Source organism: Coccidioides immitis, assembly GCF_000149335.2.
Source record: "Coccidioides immitis RS genomic scaffold supercont3.1, whole genome shotgun sequence".
NCBI classification, from domain to species: domain Eukaryota; kingdom Fungi; phylum Ascomycota; class Eurotiomycetes; order Onygenales; family Onygenaceae; genus Coccidioides; species Coccidioides immitis.
In genome coordinates this window covers 1,747,618-1,768,944 of record NW_004504310.1, presented here as the reverse complement: position 1 = coordinate 1,768,944, position 21,327 = coordinate 1,747,618, and the positions used below count along the sequence as shown (strand labels likewise).

Below are 21,327 nucleotides of genomic sequence, written 5' to 3'. Positions count from 1 at the left end.
ACACTGACATGTTCTGCATACTTCACGATGGATCTTTCCCAAGGCTCATTCAAAAAGTGGGAAATTCGTCTGATGATAATATCTATTTCCTCCCTCCTCCTCTTCACTTGCGCTGGTGTTGTTCCCCGCCCTTAATGAGCCCTCATTTGAAGGGCCCTCTACATTTTTTTTCTTTTTTTCTTCTTTTCAATTTAATGTTGTTGGTCTATGGGCATGATGTTTGGGGAGTTCGGTGATGTCTTTTAGTCTAATTATGAGGCTTTTCTTCATTTGATTAACTAGATGGGGTCTGGAATAACACGCGCACATACGCACAGGCGTTGCACCTACATACATTCTGCATCTGTCTCTTGCACATATTCTCAAATCGATCTTATATACATACTTCACAATGACTGCTGCTGCATGATTTGGATTTGGCCTTTACTCCTGTTTTCAGAAAACAAAGAAAGAACAGAGAAAAAAAAAAAAAGGACAAAAGGATCCCAAATTGAATGTGCTCAGGCAATCGACCTCTGGCAAGGCTACACAGTGGCGCCATGATTGCAGTTGTGATTTGATAGTCGAGTTGATTCCCAGCGAGGTGCAGTTGTCCTTCACCAGAAATTGCATTTTGTGTTACCAACATATCAACATTAGCAATGTGAAAAAGAAAAACAGTTATCTTTCGATTCATGTGTTATAATTAGATGTGTCGGGCAGCTGTTCTCACTGAGAGCTGCTTTGTAGTTACTCTACTGTTAGTTGGGTATACAAATTAGGGCATCGGTTTAGGGCTTGAGCCTTTTTTTTTTTCCCTGCGCAAGTTCTTTCGCCAGAAGGCCTGCCAAAGCAGCGCCATTACAGCAATCCAAGGAACAACAACGTTTTATTTCGACAAGACTGAGAATTGGTCAGTTTGCGCTTGTTTAGATTCAATAGTATCCACAAAAATATATCATCTTTCCCATGCTGACATTGTCTGGCAGACTGTCGCAGCTTCACGTCATGACCCCTCTCATGCGACAACCCGATAACCTCCCATCTTTACCTCTCCAGCTACTATGATGTCTGCCATCAAAATTGGAGATAGTTTGAAACATATCCAGCCCATCATCGGCCGCCTTGTGCCTCTGCCAACGGTCCAAGAGCTCCATCCAACACTTGAAGACGGTGAGCGACGGACTTTTTCAATCCCTGGTTGCATCAACGTTTTGCTAACAGACTGACGAACCCTAGCCGAAGCCTTTGTTGCGGAGATAGACATCAAATCAGCGAATAAAGTAGTAAAGTCCGAACCGACTCTCGTCACCTCCAGAAGTAGCAGATGTTGGCGACGGACTAACCCGTGCTCGATAGGCTGCTTGACTCGAAGTTCCCCAGAGATCCGTCTCTCAATCTTGCATACCTCCGACGCTTCGCGAAGCGCGAACATCTACCAGACCACTTAAAACAGCCGCAGGAAGAAAATGGCCTGTCCGAACCGACCTCGAACCGTGCGAAGACGATTCATGTCCTGATCTCCCCGCCGCTACCGGATCGCGCAGAGCTAGCAACTCTACTCGCTCCTCACACCACTACGTCCACGGGGTCCATACTGTCCGATGGTGCAGAAGCGCCATCTTCGGCCGTGCAATTACGCTCCACGAGGATACCCTTGCAGCCTCCCACGTCGCTAGAACAAGCACAACAATGGTCTCGAAAATACTGGCCGACGGTATACAACCCAGCCGCCCAACCGGCATCCCATTCGCCGCCTCCCACGATCTTGTCACGAACACAAGCTTCAATCAAGCCGCCTGCGGGGTTCTACCTCGCTCTCGCCAGAAAGTTAGCTGAAGAAGCAGAGCAATCGGGACGCGGTCGAGCAGTCGGCGCTGTCGTGGTCGACCCGGCGATCCTCGAGTCCAGCCTGGACGAACCACTCTCAGCCGTCGTCGCGGCGGCCGGTGATTCGCGATACCACGATCCAAACCAGCGCAGCCCACCACCAGCAGCACCGAATGAGCCTACCACCACCAACAACAGCGACGACCAACCTTACCACCCCGACAGCGAAGGCCAGCCCTCCGACCACGCCCTCATGCGCGTAATATCCCTGATATCACATAAACGTCTCACCATTCCACCCGCAGCATCCACCTCGAACCCACCCAATCCCCAGCCCGATCCTCCCCAAAATCCAAAACCCCTTCCTCCTGAAGCCCAACCCCTCCTCCACCCACCTCTCTCGCCACTCGAATCGCATTTCTTCAACACAGCCAACCTCTCCCCGCCATCCGGCGGCGGCTATCTCTGCACCTCTCTCGACGTTTACGTCACGCACGAGCCGTGTCTATGCTGCGCGATGGGCATGTTGCTCTCGCGCTTCCGCACCGTTGTCGTCGGGAGAAGAGCTCGAGGGAGCGAGCTGGCGTCGTTGGATGCGGAGAGGGGGTATGGCCTGCATTGGAGACGGGAGTTGAATTGGAGGGCTATGGGGTTTGAGTTCGTCGAAGAGGGAGTGGAGGATGAGGATGAGGATGGGGGAGCTAGTGATGGATTTGGATTTCATGCATAGAACAACTGGCTGCCCCTTTTCTTTTTTTTTTTTTTTTTTTTTTTTTTTGGTCACGTAAATGATGGAAGCGTGTGTTGTATAGAGAGGAGTCGGAGGCCCGTTTGGCCAGATCCCCGTTTTGGTTACGATGCATTTGTGCTGAATACATAATTGACGAGTTACATGTTGACATGTTAAAAAAAAAAAAAAAGGATAGAATTTAGGTTCCAGAGCCTTAAAAAAGGCCTCCGTTGTCCCTCAATATTCGCTACCAATCTATCCTGTCAATCACGAGCCCCCTAATGAGTGAATTGTCCATTATCACCATTCCTCAACATCGACGTCTCGTTTCCATCTCCCCAAGTCCCAAATCTTCGTCGAGAACCAAAAAAAGAAATAAAATAAAATAAAATAAAATCATAACTAGCAAGTCCTGTTTCCGTGGGTATGCAAGCTCCGTCTCGACTTTTCCACGTCCTTTTTTTAAGATATTATCATGCTTGTTTGAGCCAGCTAAAATGATGTCCTCAAAAGTGAATTCGTACCTTTTCTTAAAATACGGTTCAAGCAGCAGATGAGTGGGGCAAAAACAAAACAAGAGCATCCCGTACACTTCAGGAGAGAAATGCCAAACGTAAAAAGCACAATTTCATTATGGTACATGGGCATGAGTTGATACAGAGGCATCAGGGTAGATATCCATGAACCCAAAGATGATAGGATTCAGCCTTCTGAGAAAACAAACCACGGGGAAGATCGCGTGTAAGAATATATCTGTCATTTCTCATTTATGAGTATCACGAGCATGGCTTTTTGGGTAGAATTCGCTGATCGATCGTTTTCACCCTTATCAGTAGCCGTTCGCCTCCTTCAAATCTCGAGCCCAGCGAGTGAGGGGTGGAATCTTGGGGAGGATAGGATCGTGTGGTGAATGCTGCGCGATAGACATGTAAAGGTTCTGGAGTCTTCCAATTAGAACATCCATAATTTGAGGCACGACTTGGGCGATGTCGGGGTCCTGTGTAGAGTCATAAGCATGTGCCGAAACAAATAAACTGCTCTGGGTTAGAACATACCTGGATATTGACAGTGCGGAAGACTTGCTTGAGCCAGTCAAGACGTGCCGACACATTTGTCTCAAGGGAAGATGTGACAGCAGCGCTGACTGAAAGGGATAGAAGTGGCGAAAGAGTTGTGAGATAGTCCGAGCTATACTTGACGAAGAGCTTGTCAAAAAGCTCGGCCTGATGGGAAGATTGAAGCCACTAGAACATCATTAATAAGCTGGTAGCGCGTGACGGAAAGGGTTCACTTACTTTTACTGATGCTTCTTCGTAGTCACCAGCTTCCATCAGTCGAGTGATCTCTCGTAATTCTGCTTCCTCAGGGGATAGCTCAGGTGAAGGGCGCTCCTCAACCACAGGTCCAGGAGCAGCAGCACGCTGTTCTTGAGCAGCTACTTGCATCTCTTCAAAGCGACGACTCATTTCTAGGATCTCGCCTTGAAATTTCGTCTGAGACGCCGCCATTGTTGAAATCACTTGAACTAAAGAGTTTACTTGAGTAGTAAGCTGCTCAATCTTGACGCTATCGGTTATACGTTGCGTCTCAAACTGGTTGATCTTCGAAGCGAGCATTTGCTCGACATCAGTGACCAACTTCTCAGCTGTACGCGTAAACTCATTTTTGATTGTCGGCATAATCTTGTTGCGAACGGCATTGTTAAGTTCGCTTTCCACACTTTTAACGACAGCAGGCGCCACTAATTCGGATAGAGATTTGAGCGTATTCGGTGCTTGTAACGAACGAGTAACGGCGTCGGGGAAAACATTGCTAATAGATTGAGGAATCGTCGCACGAAGATTCTTACTAAGTTCTTCAGCTACCTTCTTTTCCAAAGATGCAGCTGTCACATTCCTGATAGTTGGTACGACGGTTGACTGAATATTATCACTGATAATACGGGCAAGGCTCTTTTCAACGTTCTCGGACAGAGTACTGGAGACAAGGCGCAACATCGCGTCCTGCCGCGCTTTTGACAGGTCATCCTGGGAACGTCTGTCTTCGCTAAAGCGGTCGTAAAACCCTCCAAGCTCATGGTTAAGACATTTAGAGAATTCTGCAGATAAAGCTTCCTTAACGTCGTTAATTCCCTTGGCCCAGACATCAGTCGACGTGTCTGTCATGGGCACGATCGCAGATAAGTGAAGCTTTTCGACTTGAGATTTCTCAACCAGAGATGTTTTGACAGCTTTAGCTGGCTCATTGTCTTGCTGAACGTCTCCATTAGCAAGTGCTTGTGGTGCTTCAATAACCTCTTTTGCCTTGGTGCCATTCTCCGCTGCACCCTTTTTCTTCTTCTTTTTCTCAGGCTTCTCCGAGGAAGCTGGCTCCAACGAGGCAGTTGTTAGAGTGGCTTGTTGCGTCTTTTTCTTTCCTTCCTTGGCTGGAGACTCAGAACGGGGCGATTGGGAAGATGGAGGTTTCTCAGCTACAACCTCGGGTTTCTTAGCAGCTTCTTTGTTATTTCCCATGACCGACGATGTAGCTTCGCCACTGACAGATTGTTCATCAGGTTGCGAAGACAAAGTCTGCAAATCCTTCAGTTCAATCAAACCGTTTTCCAAACTGCTAACATGCTTGAGGATCTTGTTGTCGGTGCTCCAGCCTAGGTCTGCCTTTTTGATATTCAAACATGTGACGCCACGAGAATGCATGACGTACAATTCGAACAGGCCAGTATCATCCTCTACGCTTCGCTGCGAGGAAAATGATTTTGCCAGGGGAAGCAATTCAAGGCTTCTCAACTGGCCTCTGGATCCAAATGAGAGCTCGCGAATTCCGCTCATGCAGGCGGTGGATTGAGGTCCAAACACCTTCTCGTCTTTGTCGACAACACCCTGGATATAAGCGCTCTGGGACATGGGTGGAAGGGCGTATCTTGGTGCAGATAGGTGGATAAAGTAGATCGAATTACGGGTCGGGTGGCCGACGACAATGATTCCGGAGCTGGGATGATAAGCAACACTGCAGATAGCATCTGATTCTTTCTCATGGGGAAAGTTGATTTCCTGCACAGCCTTTCCCAGTCCCAAATCCCACAACTGAAGGGTGTGATTCTGCCTGAAGCCAACAAGCATATAGCGCATGGCACACATCTTAAGGTACGGTCGGGACTTGTCAATGAATAGAACAGAGGTAGGCCATGACTTTTCGTTGGGCGTTCCAGTCACAAGTGTAAGAAGCGGCACACGAATATCAGGCTTGCTTGCCCCGGGGCTGGCGTCAATCATGTCGTGGATATCCCAGAACCTCATTCGCCCTGTTTTGTCAAGAGAAACAATGACGGTATCATCGTCGCTGAATACAAAGTCTTTTCCAGCTTTTCCGGTAGAAATCTTTAGAGCTCGTTCCTTGTAAAACTTTTCCGTATCAACTTTGCGATCAACGCCCGAAACACCATATTTCGGAGACATGGCAGCCTTTGGCCACACAACATGGATTGACTTCCCGCGGCCGATGGCAAAAAATTCGGGGTGACGTGAACTTGGCCTGGCGCGCGTTTTCAGCTGGCCGCCAGACGTGTTTTCGTCAGACGCAGGGAAAGGCGGAAGTATCAAACTTTGCGTGTCAAGTGCATCCCTCTCAAACAGGTTATCCTCTCCATTGGAAAGAGACGCCCAATAGACAGAACCGCTAACTCCAATACCCAAGACTGCTTCTTCCTTACCTTCCGGCGGGCTTGACCCCGCGCGGCACAAGGCAACATTGAAGATGCGATCATTGCTTGAGCGGAACACCTGTCTGTCACGGCCATCATCCTGACGGATAATACGCATTCCACCATTCTTCGAAAGAGCGTAAACAATGTACTCCGCATTAGCTGAGGTGAGAGAACGATCAAGTTGATCAAATGGCTTTTTAAGTCTCGCAATGTCCATGAACCCATCGTCCCGTACAGAGAGAGGATCAGTAGTGACGCCCTTCCAAGTAATGGATACGAAAGGCTTCAAAGGAAAGCTGTAGACAGGAACCACACGCTCGGTTTCATTTTCCCACGAGTCCACGAGATCTTCTTCTTCCTTAGTTCCATCAACAGGTTTGACGGGAATGTTTCCAGTGGGCTCTTTCTCAAGCTCTTCTGGAACACCGCCACCTGCCTGTTCGGCCTCTTTCGCAATCTTGGTCGCTGACTGTTGGAGCTCCTCAGTCTTATCTTCGACTTTTTTGGTTACTTGTTCTTCGTTAACGGTTTGAGCCAGAGCAGCCAGGGCAGCTTTGACTTCAGTATCAACTTTTTCGGCAACACTTCCAAGAGCTTCAGGCATACTCTCCTTTGTCTTGAGTTTCTTTTCAGGAGGAGATCCCTGGCCTCCAGCTTGGTCGGCTTTGGACTGGGAGTCAAACTCTTCGCGAGGCCGCGTCAGACCGTTGGAAGGTTTCATCTCGCGTTCCTTACCCTTGTGCACATCAGTAACCGGAACGGCTTGGGCAGAGCTAGTTCTATTTGCCTGAGAAGATCGGGGACGTGGCGACGCCGCAGCGAGCTGCTCGAACGGGTTAACATAGCTGAAAATCGATCCCTGCACAGGCGGCTGTGGCTTTGGAGGTTCGAACGGAGTAGTCTCACGGCTCTCACGAGTTCCGAACGTGCGAACTGGCGACGACTTGCGAACCCCGACGTCTTCCTTCTCGGGGACGTGGGGTTCAATGGGCTCTGGAGGAGAAGCCACTGGCTGGCCTTCTGGAGACTGGTTTTGCTGGGGCTTAGGACGATTGAGTAACCGTAGTAGCATCTCCTGGGCGTCTTCGACGGGTTGATTCTGGCTCATGGACGGTGAACCCGAGACAGCTACGCGTTCCGGGGTGGGCTTGGCCATGAAGGAAGCAACCAAGTCGGAAGCCGAAATGCCTCGAGTATGCCCATTTTGGTTCTGTTCAGAGCTTGCTGCTCCTTGTTTGGTAAAACCTGAAGACTCTCCTGCCAGATCTTGGGTTTTAGGCGCGATGCCGCCGGGCGCAGCGTTGCTGACTTTAAGCAAATTGAGCAATTGGGCGGTCCGGTTTGAGTTCGAAACAGTCTGAACACTCGGCTCGTTCCGTGGAGTAGAAACATTGGGACTAATTATGTCAGATCCATGGTGGGGAGGGGTCCCAGCCACCGGTGGACTGAACAGCGGCGATGAAACCGAGGGCGGAGCATATTGAGGGAGCCGTTGAGAGTGCCCGGGAGAGTTGGACGGGCCATGTGCGAGGTTCTCTTGCTGTCTGTTACCAGGCGATAATCCTGCCGCCTGTGGCTTCCCTGTAAGGTTGGCGAACAGAGCCTGAAGCTCTGACTGTGTGAAAGACATGGGTGCCTTTGGTCACCGGATCGGCGACTTCGGGAGGGGAAAACAGGCGACAGTCAAATATCAGCGAACAAACAAATCAGATTCACTTCTAATTAGGAGTAGCTGATTAGAAACTTTCAGCGCAGGAATGTGAGGTTGGGGAGGGAGGGAAGAAAGAGATGAGTGAAGGCAGGTTGAAGGATGGATTGTTGATAAAGAGCAGCGAGGCTGTTATTGTGCAGCTCACTAGCGCGTGTGTTTGCTTTGTTTGCCCGCAACTTTTGCCTCTCCGACCAACAGTCCATTGCAAGCCTCGCAGTCCCCGCAAAGACGACGCCGCTCTCCGCCACCTTGTCCCTCCTCCGATGCTTAAGGTGCCGGCAGCTGCGTAAGGGGATCTTTGTCGTTTCACTCTCGGGCGCAGGTACTCAGCATCACGACACAGTTTGTCGAGCTCATTCAGAGTCCCCGTTTCCTCGCCGTCCCCTGCCCAAACCAACCAAGATCGTTTGATGTGACGATGTTCTGTCTCAGAAGGTATTACGCTCGCAAAGCTTGCAACTAACCACCAAACTCCCCCGGGTCAAAATCCATTTCAGCCCGAATAAACTACTGACTCTGGAAATTTAGCTGGCTCCCGCTCCTTTTCATCCCCACAAACGCCAGTCCTCTCTTCATAATATCTTTCGTGACCCTGACCTATCTCCTCCACCGGCCGTGTATCTACTGCTCTGCTCTCCTCTTGATCCTTTTCATATCGTCCTGTCACTGGTCGGATAGATGCTTCATCGACTTTAAAAGCGATTGGTTCGCTCCTCGGTTCGCTACACCAGCGTCGGCCGCGGTTGGCAATGCCACTCAGGATCCCGCGTCAGGTTTGACGCAGTACGTCTTGGAAACGATGAATTCAACCGCAACTGCGTTAGCCACTGCAGCATTTGAAGAAGCAAAGAGACGAGTTGCTCCCAGTGCGGGCATAGACTTGGCAGGTGACCAGATCCCACAATGGACGGGAATAGGCTTGGAATGGCTGCGGAGTCTTTTGGGCCGGAGAGAGTGGACGCTGCCATGCGTGGATGTGAAAGTGCGACTATGAAGCCTTTTCTTTTATTGCGGGAGGGCATTTTGAAAGCAAGATATTTTGGGATTAGAGAGCTTGTCTCTGGTCCAGCTCCAGGAATCCCATTGACCCGTTTTGGGAAGACTTGCGGTTTGGACTATTCCGGATCTAGAAGCTACATAAAATAGCGGGCAAGATCGCAATTTTGTACAGGATCTTGGGCTTCTACTTTAAGGCTGGGAAACGATACCCGAGCTCTGAGACGGTCGTTCGATTCCCTGTATAAAGAACGAAAATGATGCATGTGAAAAACGTTTATGTCTCACGCCGTCTATTTTGCAAATTGACATGGTATTTTGCACTGCTTACACTTCTGTGTACATACATATGTTGATATGATATCCGTTGAAGCACCTCATCATGACGTCTATACGTTTGGGGAGTTCGTTCGCTTTCTAGGGATGGAGAATGGAGCTATCCTCTTGTTGCTGGTTTGGCGAGACTGCTTTTTTGTTTGGTCTCCGTACAGTAACCACCGAGCTTATAAGGCCGATATCACATCTTACCTTGGAATTTACCCAAAATCTTTGCTAGCTGTTATTCCCAATGGAGAGTTGAGTAAGCTTGATTTCCGAAGGCCGTGAAATTAGAACGTATGTTCTACTCCCATCGGCTTGTAATCGATACCAAAGTGCCCCTATCTTCTGGCTAGAAAAGGTATATATATATTGGGCGGTTTGAGGGCCCGAGAGCACCGAATGGATCATCTGGAGTTGTCCATTATATATCCATGTGGAAGGCCCTAGTCCCTTTCTGCTCAAGGACAAACAAAAAGGAGCCCCCTGAAGGAAGATATTGACTAGCCTCATGATGGTCTGATTCATCGTGAAGAAAAGGAGCGTTCCCTGTGTAACCAAGCACCTGGCCGACTGTTCTGATTGTGTGCTTGGTTCTCAGCCTTATATATAGGGGGACCGAGGGAGCCAAATGGCACAGCCGCCTAGCGGACTACGCTAGACTCAGAGACAATACCAAGCAGAAGGTAAGAATATCTGATGGAAGTGTGATGAAATGATGGTGAAGTGAGTCGGAAGTAGACCTTCGCGTGGCCGTAATAGCATGAATGGATGGATCTACCTATTAACTCAAGGCCGCGGAAGATTATAGCTCCGAAAACATGGGTTGGTTGGAAGCCCTGAGCCTTGTCACAGAACCACCCAGGCAAAAAAGGACCAACCACCAAGGGGGTGAGTTCAATTATTCCTAACAGATCCAGCAGCTCAAGGTTCCCGCTCCCCACCAGTGTGTTTAAACCAACGACGGCTCCATAAGCAATCTTCCCAAAAAGGATCCCTTTCTGTTCTTAATATTCAAAACAGTTCTCAGTAGCCAAACGATCTCAAAATAGCCACTCCCGCGTTGGAGATGAGTTTAGTTACTCATTTTGTTTGCTTGGTAAGGCGGAAAATATTCCAGTTACTAACCCAGACAAACTGTTAAGGCGGTCGGCCTGGACCGCGCGATGCTCCATCCCAGAGAACGGGGGTCACACAGTGCCCTGATCAGCGGCATTCCGGGGCCCCGCCTGCTCCCTAGTGCCAAGATGCACGCCTGAAACCTTCGCGATCGCCGGGGCGAGCTCACAGGGGCAACAGGCCATTATTGGCCAAGCAGCTGCTGCCTATTTCCAAGTGCGTGAAGGTTTTCGTATTTTCACCCCGCCTGAAATCAGGATGCGAGAAGATACCTTTTTTTTTTTTTTTTTTAAAAAAAAAAAAAATCAAAAAATCAAAAAAGGAGAACTGGGACGGAAGGACTCTTCTCTCCAGCCTTTCTTGAGATGAAGATGCCTTGACTTTCTCTTCCAATACCCTTAATTGCTCCCTGCAAACCATACCTTAGACAACGGCGACCTTCCCAACGGTTTTCGGAGCCTCCAGCCATGGGATTCTCTCACATGGGCTTCTGTGTTCCACAACACAAGTTCGATGAGACCGTCTCCTTTTACCTCGCAGCTCTCCAGCCACTCGGGTACAAGGAGATGATGCGGCCCGTGGACAATGTGGTCGGCCTGGGTGTATACTATCCGGATTTCTGGATCACCGGAGTGAAATCCGACGACAATCAAGATGCAGATGAAGATTCGAAGCAGCAGAAACCCCTACATGTCGCCTTCAGCACGAACAGTGAGTCTTCCCAGCAATCCATTTTCTTCTTCCTTTTTCCTTTTTCTTTTTCTTTTTTTCTTTTTCTCTCTCTCTCTCTCTCTCTCTCTATCCCCATCCTTTCCCACTGCGAACGGAACTACCTCGCAAAAAAGAATTGAACTAAAGACACATGTACTTTAAACATCAAAGGCCGAGAGCTCGTTCACGCCTTCTACGATGCGGCTTTGAAAGCCGGTGCGAAGTGTAATGGGAAGCCCGGCCCGAGACCGCAGTATACACGGCTTTACTATGCGTCGTTTGTGCTGGACCCGGTGGGCAACAATATCGAGGCTGTATGTATGTGGCCGGCTTGGACGCATTGGCGGTATTGGTTTGGAACGGGGGTGTTTGGGAAGAGTGGGACGAGAACGGTTGAGGGTACTACCGGTGACCAGCCCCCCGAGTCCTCATAGGAGTATAGCAGCTCAAAGCGGCCTGTGCCTTTGTGTGGTAGTACTTCTTTTTCTTTCCACCTTCTACCCAAACAGGGTGGGTGTTGGTTTGCTCTCCAACCTTCACATCAAAGAAAACTTGCCGTTTGATGGAAAACATGCACCAAATATTTCCTGTTCAGGACATGTATACATACTATCTTTTTGTGAACCTTTCATCATTCCGATTTACTCCCTTATATATCACAATACGCTCCAAAGATATAGGAACCTATGTCAGCCACTAAGAACAGCAGAAGGCTTCAGCAGAACACCTTTGGGAGGCTTTTTGAGGTAGAACCCAAAGGCAGAGGAACGAACCTTCCCAAGTTTCTCAAAACATAAAACTCAAGCAACAGGAACAGGAACAAGCTTCAGGTATTACATCATTAAATTCCTCCCAGCAAAGGGGGCTCCTAACACGCTCCCATGACATCAAAGACATGCATCGCGTAAACCAGCTAATTCACATTATAAAAGAAAGCCCAAGGGTGGTGGTTGGTTGGGTGGGTGTTGGAAAAGTAAAAAGAATAATCATAACAGCCCAAATGAGATATAAAAAAAAACAAAAAAAGACATATCTTATCGAGTGAGCAAAGGGGGTATTTCCGCCAGATTTCTGGTATATTTGCGTGATGAACAAAATATAATAAAATAAGCTTTGATACATTTTTCGAATGTTTCCTTTTTCCCTTACCTTTTTTTTTGCTTTATATTGCTTAATTGTATCCTCCGGTGGATACAGGCATGGGCCAGTCATCTTCTGTTATACTACTCCAGAAGATCCAAACCATACCGACGGAGAGAAGAGTGAAGAGCGTCTCGAATAAAGCACCGTTGATCTTGCCATCCGATGCATGGCAGAGGTGGGTGCTAATAGCGAAGTCAAATATCTGGCCAAATGCAAAGAGCAAAGCGGCGCCCGAAAGGTACACTAAAGGATTTTTTTATCACGTCCATGTTAGCGATACGCCAGCACCAATGAATAGAGAATATGGGGCATCTCAATACGTACGCATTGGTCGCATCTCGCCGAGAATCCTCAGTACAAGGATAGACTCGAGCACGAAGAAACCAACCAGGCAAATCAGCGGAAAGAGCAGATAAAGGACATAGAGTCCAATGTTCCTGTTTTCTCCGGACAGGCTTGGGTCAAAATACCCAGTCCAACTGAAGGCGGTGTCCAGAGCGATGTAACCAGTCCCAATGAAAAGAACGGCGGCAGAGGTCAACAGCAACCCAATTGAAATCGGTGTACCATCGTCGAGGAATTGATACCCGACCAGCGCATTTACGAAGAGCATCCATGTTGTAGCGGAGATGGCAGCCAAGTGAACAGCCGTAAATCCCTAAAGGCGGTTAGCCGTAAGTGCGGGACAGGGTCACAGTACTTTGCAAGCAACACGGTGATCCGCAAAAGGCGCACGTACTTTCCGAACGTTATCGTCAAGGGGAAACCCTCCGACAGTGAATATTTCGCATATTTGAATGATGACAAACCCGACGAGAAATATTTGGATTTCCCTGCATGAGTCTATCAGTACCAGGTTTCAAATATCCGGTAATATACCTCCGCAACAAGTGGCCCCACCTTCTTCCCACAGCGGCCTTTTTCTTCTCAGACTTCCATATCAAAAACACGGTCATCAGGATCGCAATGAAGCATAATAAGATCGAACCTGCGTCTTGTCAGGACTAATAACAATTTCTCAATAACGCATCCAAGCACATCGGCGTACCGAGATTGGAAAGATGTCTGCCATCGCTTAAGCCAATTCCTGTCAGAGGACATCCACCAAACTTCGCATTAGGAGGTTGATTATTATTGACGAGTATCTATCGAGGTCAGTTGGCCTCTAGCCCGAACAACAACCAGAAGCGGTCGAGCAACACAAGGGCCGTATCTGGCAGCGACGTACGTTGCATATTGGCAGTGTCGTGTCCCGACAAAAGTCCTATAGGTAGCGCAAAGGCGTCAGCTCTATATATATCATAGAAGAGACAGAAGACCCCTTGATCAGTTCCCAGGAAAGAGACTTTACATGAAAGTTGCCAAACTGAGTCGATCCCATGGCGACGAGCGGGAACCACAAAAAAGAGAGCCGACCGCAGCCCACACCACTCGGTTTGCAGGTTGCGAATTGGACTACCACTTGTATGACCCGTACCAGCGAGCTTCTAGCCCTTCCCCGTCCCCAGGCGAGAATCTGCAATGCAAGTCTTTGATTGAGATGGACCGGCCTCGGCGTTCAGGGTCAACAAACCGGGGGAAGACGACGAGGGGGCTGGATGGAGCGACACAGGAAAAGCAAACGACCAGCGAATGGACTCGGGCTAGCGATGTCGAGAGAGGGAGAGCGAGCGTGTGCGTGTGTGTGTGTCAGAAGACAACAGCCGGGGCTGCCCGATAACCGCAACGGCCAGAATAGCGACGCCAGGGACCTGCCGGGAGATGAATTGTCGGGGGATGGATGGGCGAAAAAGCGACCGGTCGACGGGCTGGCAGGTCGGTCAGAGTGAAAGAGAGGCTCAACGCAGGCTTGTCAGGTCAGGTCAGGTCAGGTTAGGCTCGTAACGGTGTAACTGACTAGCGCAGCCAGGTGAGCATTGTCGTAATCTGCTGTATTAAAGTTACGGACTTGTCTGGGGCTCAGGGTCTAGTCGGCCAATTGACGAATCAGAGCTTCTTTCCAGAGACTGTCTTGGCACCACTGGTCGTAAGGATATACACGCAAGACACAACTATACACTCTCCATACCTGTCTGTATAGTTATACACATTGTACTCCGTACTCCGTACACGTTCCGTCTGGGCGCAGGCTGGCTAGCCGCTTTGGCAGCTCCTCACAGGAGAATTGAGATGCGCACAGCTCCCAGCCCGCCCTGCCATGGGATCGCGATCCGTCTGTCGGAGCTTTTTGCAAGACGCACCCGCTTGAGACCAGATGGGGTTACGCCCAATGTGCCGATTTGTCGATCGACGAAACAATTTATGTGCACTACGAAGTACCCTCCAATGGCTGGCCAACGTTGGCCTTTTGTTTCCAGTCCTGAAACTCAAAACATCCGCCGTCGCTGGGGATGGCGGCTTTGGAATCAACAGCGCATCAGCGGTGTCGAGGCTCCAGAGTTACAAAAATGGACACAATTCTTGCCACCCTCAGCCAACGATTTGGATTCTACGTACGGAGTAATTACATATGTACTCTGTACTCTATATTGTCATTGCCAATGCCGGTTGACAATGGCGGCGAGTTTCGGCATGCACACATGAGACGGGCTGTTCTTTTGCCCCGTTCTTTGTGCTCCTTCTGGTGAATGGCATTCTATGGAGAATGCTTACATCTTGAAGTTTCTCAGCAGGGAAACAATGAAATTGCAGAATCATTGATGCAAAATTTCGAGGCTTCAAAAAAGCAAAAATTCTGCTGCGGTGTGTCGCTGTGGGTATGGACTTTTTAGTCCGTACAAGAACTCGATAGTCAGAGGCAACTGAACTAAATTTGGAAATTCCCACTGAAAAAGCTCTCTCCGTTGTCTTTTGGGCCGCCAGGTACACACGGCTTCCCACGTTGCTTGGTAAAATTCAATGTGCTAAATGGAAACTTTCGCCTTCGTCTATGGTTTGGCTTCGCATACGTATTATAAGACCCGGGGTTAACCAACAAAACCTTACTCCGGCGGGAAGGAGAATTTATATAGCTCCCAGAAAGAGGTCCATGCTCCTCTCTCTAGCAGACATCCTCCACCTGGAGGCTTTTCCCGTCAGTGTCTCCAAGCTCAACCATGAGAGTACGCCCAAACACTTCAAACATCATCTCGACGCAAACTTTTGTTAACGCAGGGTCGTACCGGCCCTTGCTTAGCTCGTCTCTGATGAACGCGTCTATTGCAGAGTGGTGAGCGGAGAATAGATTTTGCCTGTCGCAGCACTTGTTCGCCGGGAACATTGAGAAAGAATTACTTACGCTGAGCCCATGCAGCTTCGTAAAAGCTGAAGCAAACTCCTTTCTCATGAAGCGTCTGCCGAATCAAGTCCCTACCGGCTGGCGGGACGTGTGTGTCATTTTTACCAAAGATCTAAAAAAAAAGTAGCGGTATTAGCATGTGCGTACCTATTTTTTTCGGGCCCTATCTGGTTTACTGAGGCAACTTGATAAATCCCTACTCAAGTCTATGAGCTTACCATGACCAATTCGCCTTTGATATCGCCCGCTCTCTGCAGGCTATCGTCATTCTTTCCCTTGCCGAGGGTTTTGCTGTGTATGTCAGTCGCAAAGAAGCACACCGCAGCTTTAACCCGTTCGTCCAGCGCGCAGCGGTACGCCAGATGCCCGCCGAGGCACATTCCAGTCGCCCCAACGCGGCCATTGCACGTGGGGAGTGACAGCAGATAGTCGACACTGAGCTTTGCGTCTTCATCATAAGCTGTAAGTTTCTAGAACAACATCAGGTTCAGGCGTCACGGCCGAATACTCGTTAGCAGGTACGGGTTTCAGGGCCCATGGGGGAGCACACTTTGGTGATCTTCCATGCATTGCCCTTATCGGTATCCGTCGCATCGTATTTTAGTGGCTCTGGACCGGTAAATTCATGGTAGCTCGATGGCGCTGCGCAGATATACCCGTGGCCAGCTATCATGCGTGCGAAGCGGGTGACAGGTCCGGTCACTGCATCGGATTTTTCAGCACGCTCTTGAGCTAATTATCCAAGAGTTGTCGCGGTTTCTTCCGCAGGTGCTCTTGGGAAGCCCAGACGCGTAGCTAACTATATAATTAAGCAATACACGGGTTATGACGCGCACCTTGGTAAATTTCGCTGAACACAACCACGCCAGGAAATTTTGCCTTTGGGTATCCGGGAATCGTGGGATGAAACACATATATTCCTGTTCAATGGGCCAGTCAGCGCAGTCAAATTTATTAGCCCGTGTCCTAAATTGAACGTTTAAAAGCTCCCCTTCGTACTCCGTAGTGGTATTTCAATTTCTTTCTGCGAGTTCCGATTCTCAAACAATGGCTCTTTCAGCACTCCTTCTGTTCTTTAATTGAAATACAGTCAAGAAGTTTCGAGACAGTAGCACCAGCAGCTTCTCAATTCAATTATGACTGCCATCACTCAATTTATAAAGTGTTGTGGGTGTGGAAATCTCAGGAGACTCACTCATGCTCCCCTCCCCCGCAGCGGAAGTTTTGACATCATAGTGTGACTCTTGGATCAGCATTTTTGTTTCCCTGGAGCGCTTTTGCACAAATGCAGTTAACTAATGTTGTTGTGGCCTTGACACCTGAAAAGACTGTCAATATTAATAAAGATTCAAAGAGCAAAACAAGCAACAATTGCGCAGGCCTGACAGGATATTTAACAGGGATGTCAAGGTTCACTTCCAATCCTCGAAACCCGCGCAAAATAGCTAGTTATCATGTGATCCAACCAAATTTCACCCGTCCAGTTCTTAGGGGAACTTCGGCGGCTTTGGCCTTTTGAGCAGAGGTGTACATATCAGATTCGGGAACCTTGTTCGCTCCATTCCAAGAGGCTTCCATGCCCCGTTCTTTATTCGTGCGACGACATGGGCCTCCGTAAACCTGCCCTCCGTGGTAACCATCCTTACATGCTTGGAGAACCCTGCGAATCTCTGAATAGAAACCTATTTATCGCTTGGCCGATGGGGACCTTGAGATATAAAGATATATAACACCATCTAATTTCGACTCGGAGACGAGAACACCCCGGGGACAGCTTTCCTCCAGACGTTCCAAGGGCATTTAGCCTCTCTCCCCCAAACCCCTAAACTATAACTAACTACTGCACACCTCCCTCGCCTTCCAGGAACCAAAAACATATGCCACCACCCGTGCTTTTCTTTATCCCGAGCTTTCTTCTTCTTCCCCCAGGATTCGAAATAAATATTAAAATAAGGGAGAGGCCCCTTTTCATATCTTTTTCCTTCTTTAATTGTTGTTGGTTTTTTAAAAAGAAAAGAAAGAGAGAAAAAGGTGAGGGCGTGTGTGAGTTTTGCGTCCCTCCCCCCCCAAAAGAAGAAACCGACCATGCAGGAAACAAACCCGGTCTCCAGCTTTCCCATTCATCCTGGTAACAAACAAAAAGAAACAATGGACTGCCTGAGCACCGCTACTACTATCACCATCACCGCCGTCATACACATAAACATCAGAAACCCAGGGTAAGCCCAGGGGGTTAAAAATGGAGCAAGATACCCGGAGAGTAGAGCTTAAAAGCCGCGGAGGGGAAGAACATAATGTGAGAACAGGTATGTATGTATGTATGTGTGTAGAGGGTAGGTTAAGATGGTATCAAAATCGAGGGAAAATACGTTGAGTTAAGAGAGCCTAGGGCATCTCGCTATAAACGGGTACTTAGATCCGCTGATAGAAAAGCAGATAGGCGACCTTGTTCTCCCGAGCTGCCAATCGGCTGCTGGAAGTCCTCTTGCCCGAGGAGTCTCCTGACGCGGTGTTGGGTGGGCTGGTTCCGTTGGCCAGCGCGCTGACTGATTTTTTGCTTGCGTGGCTCGACCCCGAGCCGTTGACCTGGTTCCATCCACGCTCGCTGTCTTGCTCGTCGTCCTGGTCGAAATGGCGGAAGATATTCGACTGTGAGCTGCTATCGAGAGATTTATGCTGCTCGAGGGCAGCAGCCTGGCTCTTTGGATCTTCCTCACTTCCTGCAAATGCAACATCCTCGCTTCGAACGCGGCGAATCACGGTATCATCGATACGGATCCATTCGCGGCCATCTTGACGGCGGATTTCCACCGTATAGTGGCCGCCGCTTGCATTTTTGCCATGGTGATAAATAACACCGGTAAGCCTATACTTGGGAAGGCCACCACCCTGGGCAGCTAACATATTTCGACGGTGTGGAGCGAACACCTCCTTGGGGATTTCGAGTTCCAAAGGATATCCAATCTTCTTCCAAATTTTCTGAGTGCCCTTTGTTACACTATCATAGTGGAAGCGCTTCAGATGGAGAATCAGGACCGGTGGTAGGCTTTCAATGAACACCTGCTTGGTGGCATTCACTTTGGTACCACGCGAGGAGCTAAAATCCCCGTGCATAGTTTCCGGTCTGGTAAGGCCCTTTAGTGCATCGATGATATTATTAACTTGAGGAGAGCCAATATCAAGTTGAAGCGACTGGTAAGGCTCCAAGGTAACGGAGTTTTTATTTCCGGGGACTCTGAATTCAGAGCGAAGGTTGCCACCGAAGATTCTCGTGATTGGGGATTCTGAAGCAATGTGTCCCGATGATCGGGTGACGGCGGCTTTCTGCTTATGGCCAACTTCTAACCAACCTTCACCAGCGGAATCATCTGTCATGGAGACAGCATCGACATCTGAAGCACTTGCAGCTTCAGGCAAAGCGGAAGAGCTCTTTATTGCATGTAAGCACTCTTCGTGAAGCTCTTCAAACAAGAAACCGAGGAATTCTTGGGCATCTTGTTGATGGCCTCGCTGTAATCTGTTAGAACTGAATCTGAGTCATAACATGGTAAGGGGTGGATATATACTCACGCGCATATCTCTAAAGCGAGGGAGATGTCTGATGACCTGGTAAACGTATTCTGGAATGAATGATGACCCATATTGCTCTAGTTCAGTCTGCTTCAAACGTTGCCGCAACTGCTCGACAGAACTTGCCGAGCCAATTACTCGAAATTCTCTCATAAACATAATCCTGCGAAGGCAATACGTCAGCCACCAACAAGCCACTTGCAATCCAGGGAAATATAAACTCACATTGCGTCGAGAAGCGGGAGCTCGCTCTTGAAGCTGTGTGCAGCACGACGACTAACCCGATCAAGGAAATCATAAAATGGAACACAAAAGACGAGAACTTGGAGGACCTGCTAGAAGTAAGCTCCAATTCGGAGTCGAAGTGCAGAAGGCTTTAGAGATATTATACAACTTACCGAGTTCATATAACACATATTACCCGTATTTACAAGACCTCGAGGCTCAACAAAGGCAATCTTATTGCTATAAAGATCCGCTTCTGAAGCCAAGCTATTAATAACGTCGACGAGAGATTCAGACTTGGACGGAGCCAAACCGCCAACACCCGATGTTGACACGGCGTCATCACTTCCCGAGGTTGGCTTTTTCGTCCGAACAAGGTCGGCCCATGATTTTGGCTGCGAACGAGGTGGAGGCGTTGCTTTCAAGTCCTGCTGGTCAGCAGTACTTTGGCTGGGCTGCACTGACTCAATGGGTTTAGTGTTGTCTGTGGCACTTCCGGTGGTCTGCTGTCCTTGCTTCGAAAGGTGGGGTGTAGCTGGCATGATGGGAACAACAGGAACGATCGGAACGATTGGGGCTGCCATTCGTGGCGTGGTTGCCTGAGACACTTGGCGAACATGGGACGGAGATTGTGAGTTGCTGGAAGACGAAGGAGTGGTTGGCTGTGTCGAGGTGGGTTCAGATGGGGCGTGGGAGGCTGTTGGAGTGGGAGTGGCAGTACGCTCGGGCAATGGGGGTTCTGCTTCAAGACCGGGTTTCTGGGGTTCATTTCCCTCGCTGTCGGCCTTGAAGGAGAGAGACACAGATTGCTTGGTAACTTCAGCGATCCTGGGCTTTCGCCGTCTCCGAGGTAGCTTCTCAGGGAATGGGGCCTCAGGAACCGACAACCAGGGCAGCTAGATTGATGTGAGGTGAGTGAATTTCTTTTCTCCAAAACGCAAACATTGACAAGGAAGATTACAACTAACCGGTGGCTGAAACGGTTCTCTGGCGGTGGGTTCTATGCTTGTGCGCTCATTGACCGAGGCTTCCGGAACAACTGCACTAGGAACCAACGCAGTGCCCGAGCTTGTCGAACCTCCATCAATTGCTTTGGATTGGGCCTCCGCCGGGCGGTTTGTGGATACATCTTCCTGTAAATCCGAAGTGGCAGATGACGGGGCAACGATTGGGGGAGGCGTCGAGGAGAAGGACGAAAGCTGCGGCGTTGAGGCGGTAGTAGGGGTCTGCAAGGGGAATGAAGGTGGTGGGCCGGTTGCGGCGATATGCTGGGAACGAGGGTACGAGGAGACGATCAAAGGACTGTACGACTGGTACGGTTGCGGTGGTGGAGGGTGTGGCATCTGTTGATATGGATACCAGTGCTGCTGGTATTGATGGGGTGCGTATGGGGGTAGAGGACCGGTCGCGTGAGGATGGGGGTGGTGATAGCCCATGTATGCTTGGGACGAGCGCACATTAGGCGGCGCCGACGCATAGGGAATATCGTGCTGTCGGCGAGGAGGAGGTAGGGGCGGCTGCCCGTGAGGCAGCGGGGGCAGATGATGGTTCATCATGCCCCGACTTTCGGACGGCGTAGCCTTTTTTGACTGCTGGGTGGGAGATGGCCTAGCGGCGAGCCATCAATGCGAAAGGAAGAGCAGTGAGAGCACAGAAACAGCCGCGGGCGTTCCGCAGACTTAGCATCCCATTGCGGAGAAAAAATTGGGTGCCTAACAGAGGGTTGGGTGCCGCTGGGCCGGATAGCAAGCCCTGGGGTAGGTCCTTTTTGCGACCAGGTCTTCCACCACAGTCGACAGACGGGGAGTTCGCCTGGAGGAGCGGAATTACCGATTATTATAGCAAAAGCAAGTAAAAGAAGGCGAGGCAAACAAGACAGGCGGGAGTCCAGGTGGCGGAGAGGCGGGCAGCGGGCGGCGACAGACGTGCTTCTCTTTTCCTGCTGCGATTAATTTTTGTGTTGACGATGTTTGTCGTGAAACCAGCGCGGCTGACTAACCCCGGTCACGGGTCCG

At 49.5% G+C, this 21,327-nt stretch overlaps 8 protein-coding genes across 8 annotated transcripts; 4 read left to right on the top strand and 4 right to left on the bottom strand.

Annotated features, from left to right (window-relative positions):
* Positions 1-1,046: 1,046 nt before the first annotated feature.
* Positions 1,047-2,539, top strand: CIMG_02459 (tRNA-specific adenosine deaminase 3; the record flags this gene model as incomplete). Its single annotated transcript, XM_001248687.2, has 3 exons — positions 1,047-1,152; positions 1,219-1,270; positions 1,339-2,539. The coding sequence occupies 3 exons, from the start codon at positions 1,047-1,049 to the stop codon at positions 2,537-2,539; spliced, it is 1,359 nt and encodes a 452-aa protein (XP_001248688.2).
* A 201-nt stretch (positions 2,540-2,740) lies between these two features.
* Positions 2,741-8,009, bottom strand: CIMG_02460 (uncharacterized protein). Its single transcript, XM_001248688.2, has 3 exons — positions 3,835-8,009; positions 3,595-3,783; positions 2,741-3,536 (listed from the first exon to the last, which is right to left on the bottom strand). Exons 1-3 carry the CDS (start codon positions 7,870-7,872, stop codon positions 3,369-3,371), a joined length of 4,395 nt encoding a protein of 1,464 aa, XP_001248689.1. The 5' UTR covers positions 7,873-8,009; the 3' UTR covers positions 2,741-3,368.
* A 221-nt stretch (positions 8,010-8,230) lies between these two features.
* CIMG_02461 (uncharacterized protein) lies at positions 8,231-9,534 on the top strand. Its single transcript, XM_001248689.2, has 2 exons — positions 8,231-8,388; positions 8,482-9,534. Exons 1-2 carry the CDS (start codon positions 8,372-8,374, stop codon positions 8,945-8,947), a joined length of 483 nt encoding a protein of 160 aa, XP_001248690.1. The 5' UTR covers positions 8,231-8,371; the 3' UTR covers positions 8,948-9,534.
* Positions 9,535-10,657: 1,123 nt separating this feature from the next.
* On the top strand, positions 10,658-12,483 carry CIMG_02462 (glyoxalase). Its single transcript, XM_001248690.2, has 2 exons — positions 10,658-11,097; positions 11,269-12,483. Exons 1-2 carry the CDS (start codon positions 10,854-10,856, stop codon positions 11,529-11,531), a joined length of 507 nt encoding a protein of 168 aa, XP_001248691.1. The 5' UTR covers positions 10,658-10,853; the 3' UTR covers positions 11,532-12,483.
* Positions 11,710-14,001, bottom strand: CIMG_02463 (uncharacterized protein). The gene is made up of 7 exons (XM_001248691.2): positions 13,592-14,001; positions 13,469-13,504; positions 13,289-13,385; positions 13,141-13,228; positions 12,980-13,073; positions 12,565-12,898; positions 11,710-12,483 (listed from the first exon to the last, which is right to left on the bottom strand). The coding sequence occupies exons 1-7, from the start codon at positions 13,619-13,621 to the stop codon at positions 12,269-12,271; spliced, it is 894 nt and encodes a 297-aa protein (XP_001248692.2). The 5' UTR covers positions 13,622-14,001; the 3' UTR covers positions 11,710-12,268.
* Positions 13,890-15,011, top strand: CIMG_02464 (uncharacterized protein; the record flags this gene model as incomplete). Its single annotated transcript, XM_001248692.2, has 4 exons — positions 13,890-14,055; positions 14,141-14,171; positions 14,211-14,739; positions 14,910-15,011. 4 exons carry the CDS (start codon positions 13,890-13,892, stop codon positions 15,009-15,011), a joined length of 828 nt encoding a protein of 275 aa, XP_001248693.2.
* Positions 15,012-15,280: 269 nt separating this feature from the next.
* Positions 15,281-16,901, bottom strand: CIMG_02465 (dienelactone hydrolase; the record flags this gene model as incomplete). The annotated part of the gene is made up of 6 exons (XM_001248693.2): positions 16,713-16,901; positions 16,354-16,437; positions 16,068-16,219; positions 15,736-15,987; positions 15,518-15,629; positions 15,281-15,435 (listed from the first exon to the last, which is right to left on the bottom strand). Exons 1-6 carry the CDS (start codon positions 16,771-16,773, stop codon positions 15,281-15,283), a joined length of 816 nt encoding a protein of 271 aa, XP_001248694.2. The 5' UTR covers positions 16,774-16,901.
* Positions 16,902-17,187: 286 nt separating this feature from the next.
* On the bottom strand, positions 17,188-21,224 carry CIMG_02466 (ubiquitin C-terminal hydrolase). Its single transcript, XM_001248694.2, has 5 exons — positions 20,281-21,224; positions 19,486-20,208; positions 19,313-19,419; positions 19,088-19,250; positions 17,188-19,027 (listed from the first exon to the last, which is right to left on the bottom strand). Exons 1-5 carry the CDS (start codon positions 20,866-20,868, stop codon positions 17,930-17,932), a joined length of 2,679 nt encoding a protein of 892 aa, XP_001248695.2. The 5' UTR covers positions 20,869-21,224; the 3' UTR covers positions 17,188-17,929.
* Positions 21,225-21,327: the final 103 nt, after the last annotated feature.

What these genes read in the sequence shown, in the direction of transcription:
- CIMG_02460 (XM_001248688.2), bottom strand. Translation starts at nt 7,872, where the DNA reads ATGTCTTTCACACAGTCAGAGCTTCAGGCTCTGTTCGCCAACCTTACA. An exon ending in ACGAAGAAGCATCAGTAAAA is followed by an intron (nt 3,784 to 3,834) that starts GTAAGTGAACCC and finishes ATGATGTTCTAG; the next exon opens with TGGCTTCAATCTTCCCATCA. An exon ending in TCCGCACTGTCAATATCCAG is followed by an intron (nt 3,537 to 3,594) that starts GTATGTTCTAAC and finishes GACTCTACACAG; the next exon opens with GACCCCGACATCGCCCAAGT.
- CIMG_02462 (XM_001248690.2), top strand. Translation starts at nt 10,854, where the DNA reads ATGGGATTCTCTCACATGGGCTTCTGTGTTCCACAACACAAGTTCGAT. An exon ending in TGTCGCCTTCAGCACGAACA is followed by an intron (nt 11,098 to 11,268) that starts GTGAGTCTTCCC and finishes TAAACATCAAAG; the next exon opens with GCCGAGAGCTCGTTCACGCC.
- CIMG_02463 (XM_001248691.2), bottom strand. Translation starts at nt 13,621, where the DNA reads ATGGGATCGACTCAGTTTGGCAACTTTCAT. An exon ending in CAGACATCTTTCCAATCTCG is followed by an intron (nt 13,229 to 13,288) that starts GTACGCCGATGT and finishes GACAAGACGCAG; the next exon opens with GTTCGATCTTATTATGCTTC. An exon ending in TTGACGATAACGTTCGGAAA is followed by an intron (nt 12,899 to 12,979) that starts GTACGTGCGCCT and finishes AACCGCCTTTAG; the next exon opens with GGATTTACGGCTGTTCACTT.
- CIMG_02466 (XM_001248694.2), bottom strand. Translation starts at nt 20,868, where the DNA reads ATGATGAACCATCATCTGCCCCCGCTGCCTCACGGGCAGCCGCCCCTA. An exon ending in ATATGTGTTATATGAACTCG is followed by an intron (nt 19,420 to 19,485) that starts GTAAGTTGTATA and finishes TACTTCTAGCAG; the next exon opens with GTCCTCCAAGTTCTCGTCTT. An exon ending in CTCGCTTTAGAGATATGCGC is followed by an intron (nt 19,028 to 19,087) that starts GTGAGTATATAT and finishes AACAGATTACAG; the next exon opens with CGAGGCCATCAACAAGATGC.